Raw genomic sequence first — 2,641 nt, forward strand, 5'->3', positions numbered from 1 at the left:
AAGCCTAACGCACAGAAACTAACAAACGTTTATTGGACTGCATCCACGAGCAATTTCGCGGTCCCCATTGAGCCGTTTCGCATATATGCTTCCAAGGCATATAGAGATACAATACATCCGCTCTACACAATACTCCGTTCCTGAGACCCAAACATGTGGCCTCGAGGACAACGGATATTGACTCAGCTGTTAAAACTAGTTTGCTATGATGCTTCTGCGCTTGTGATGAACCAGAGTTTGCAAAAGCTGGTCGTCGTGCGACCATTGCGCCAGATTCGTACGCCACTGCCCTTTAATTTCAAACTCTAACCCTTGACCAGTCTCATCCGAGTACTAGGTGGCTAAATACTTCATGTGAGTATACTCAAAAAAAGCTTGTTTCTCTCGGAACTAATGTCAAATCTATATCTCCGTTTCATTTTTCAAAGACACATGTGAAAGAGGGTCACTTTTCAAGTGTTTGTGGAGCGACCTCCTAAAAATGGTCCCAACACTCCTCTTTTCCTTCCAGAAAGTTTGCAAAATGTGGAGCAACCCTTTGAACAACTACATCTCTTCTGGACAACTTTTGCAAAATTGAGATCGTGAGAGAATCATGACCTGTGAAGCTTTGATATCATGCTAATTCTGATCTCGACCTCCTTTATTTTTTTGTCTCGAATCGGTCAAGGTTGATGAGATACTAAACTGGGGATTGAAATATGCGCTCGGAGAACAGAGCTTAGTGTCTAGACGACAAATGACCTCATATGAGGTCACTTTTCAACTTATTTTTTCTCGACTTGTGCTAGCTCAGCAAGATGGAAAAAGATACTCACACCACTGCAGTTGAATTCTGCGTTGCGGAAGGGTGGAGTTCGGTGAGATCTGCACGTCTTTTCCGGCCATTTTTAGAATGCCTGAAAAAGAAGCCTTTTTGACTAACCTCAAAACGTTTTACGTTGATATCTTCGAAACCAAAACGCCTGTTTAAAAAGTCAACTGACCATTGAAACTTCATTAGATTCTTAGTCTCTCTGTGTATTGACAACTGCCATCCCAATGTTTTGCAAGATGTTATTGCCGAGGGCATATGCGTTAAAGAAATGGTGTCCAAACTAACTTTATAAAGTTTCGATTTAATGTATATATTTTTGCAAAAAAAAAGCTGGCCTCATATGAGGCCATGCCTGACCTCATATGAGGTCAAATCGCATGCGTCTACCCTTCGAAGGGTAGACAGTTGCTCTACAGACCCTCCGTAGACCCTCCGTAGACCGTGATGCTCTAGTGTCGGGCCGCCCCAATACTCTCTCAATAAAGTCGACCATTCAAGGGTAGACAGCCTTGGGACAAGGAAAAGGAAGAACAAAAGTTGAGACATTTCTCAAACTGTCCAGCAATGACAACATCTTCCGACAGCAATGCGAGAAAAATAGATCTATTTTTCAACCAATGAGCGTGAACACCTGAATTCCCCTGCCGCCTCGTACGGCTTGGCCTGGACGGAGCCGCTGTGACTGCTTTAAGGACATTTCTTTCTCTATGCGGCCGTTTGTCCTCTCTTCTGCTTCAAAGGACCGCATGAGAATGGCACTGGAAGAGTCGCTTTGTCCCTGTGAGACGTGAGGGGCTAGCCAAAAATTGACTGCGACAACCCCATGGCTCGGTGCGCGGGGAAGTGTCGCAGATCGGGTGGATAGATTGCAAACATGTACTAAATTAGTTTTGATGACAGAATGGCCCTCCAAATTTCACCCGCAATTCTGCGACGAGCAGCTCAAGAGGAGAACAACTATGAACCTATGTCTATTGCAGTGGTGATTAGTTGCTTTACCTGTCTTTCACGCCAACCTGGCTACGAAGTGTTGTAGCTGAGAAAGTCCCTTAATTGCCTGTCCAAAGATCTATCCCACGTGACCTCATTTCCGTCTACAAAGTTGTACATGTGCGTATGGAACGTACCAATAATGCGGTACATAGCCAACTTGATAGCGTCGTCAATTGCCGCCACCATTTCATAATCGGAGCTAAACTGCATGATGTCCCCCAATTTCCGTAGCGCATCTACGCGTTCAAACAAACTCCCAGCCCCTCTTCCATCCCTTGCCGGCGCCTCTCGAACAGTCAGAAATCGCTCCGTCTGCTCTTTGCACATTAGCAAGCTGTGCGTCGTTTGCACTAGCGTCCTATGCACCACGCCGTACGTGTCGATGTCGTAGCTCATGACAAACAACGCTGACAGCACTCTACACGACGTGATGCACATGTCCGCATCTGCAAATACGAATGAGGCGGAGCCACTCAAGAACGAGAATGCATTCGGCGGCATTGTCGATCGTGACGGGCCTCGGAACAGCGTCTTGCTCCCCCTCAGTGCCGACTTTTGGAAGCGAGTGACGTTGTACTCGCGCAACGATCCCTGCAGAAAATCCAGCGGGGTCAGGCAGTGCGACAACGTGACTCTCCACGTCTCACCAGACGCATCCAAAAAGGCCGGGAATTCGGTGATGTTCACGTCCGGCATCGTGAGCAAGCTCAGCGACGCGAGGACTTGGCGCGACGTGTAGGCGTCGTCGTTGTCAAACAACTTGGGCGGAGCGCCGTTTTGAATGAGGTCCATGAACCTGGCCGATTCGGAATGAATAAACTCGGCGGGGTC

General features: G+C 47.3%; 2 protein-coding genes across 2 annotated transcripts; both read left to right on the forward strand.

The window, feature by feature from the left end:
- The first annotated feature begins 1,718 nt into the window (after positions 1 to 1,718).
- CHC_T00002446001 (hypothetical protein) lies at positions 1,719 to 1,853 on the forward strand. The gene has a single exon (XM_005713625.1). It carries the CDS (start codon positions 1,719 to 1,721, stop codon positions 1,851 to 1,853), a length of 135 nt encoding a protein of 44 aa, XP_005713682.1.
- A 351-nt stretch (positions 1,854 to 2,204) lies between these two features.
- CHC_T00002447001 (hypothetical protein) lies at positions 2,205 to 2,549 on the forward strand. Its single transcript, XM_005713626.1, has one exon. The coding sequence runs from the start codon at positions 2,205 to 2,207 to the stop codon at positions 2,547 to 2,549; it is 345 nt and encodes a 114-aa protein (XP_005713683.1).
- Positions 2,550 to 2,641: the final 92 nt, after the last annotated feature.

The sequence above is a fragment of the Chondrus crispus genome, genomic scaffold, assembly GCF_000350225.1.
Source record: "Chondrus crispus Stackhouse genomic scaffold, scaffold_139, whole genome shotgun sequence".
NCBI lineage: Eukaryota > Rhodophyta > Florideophyceae > Gigartinales > Gigartinaceae > Chondrus > Chondrus crispus.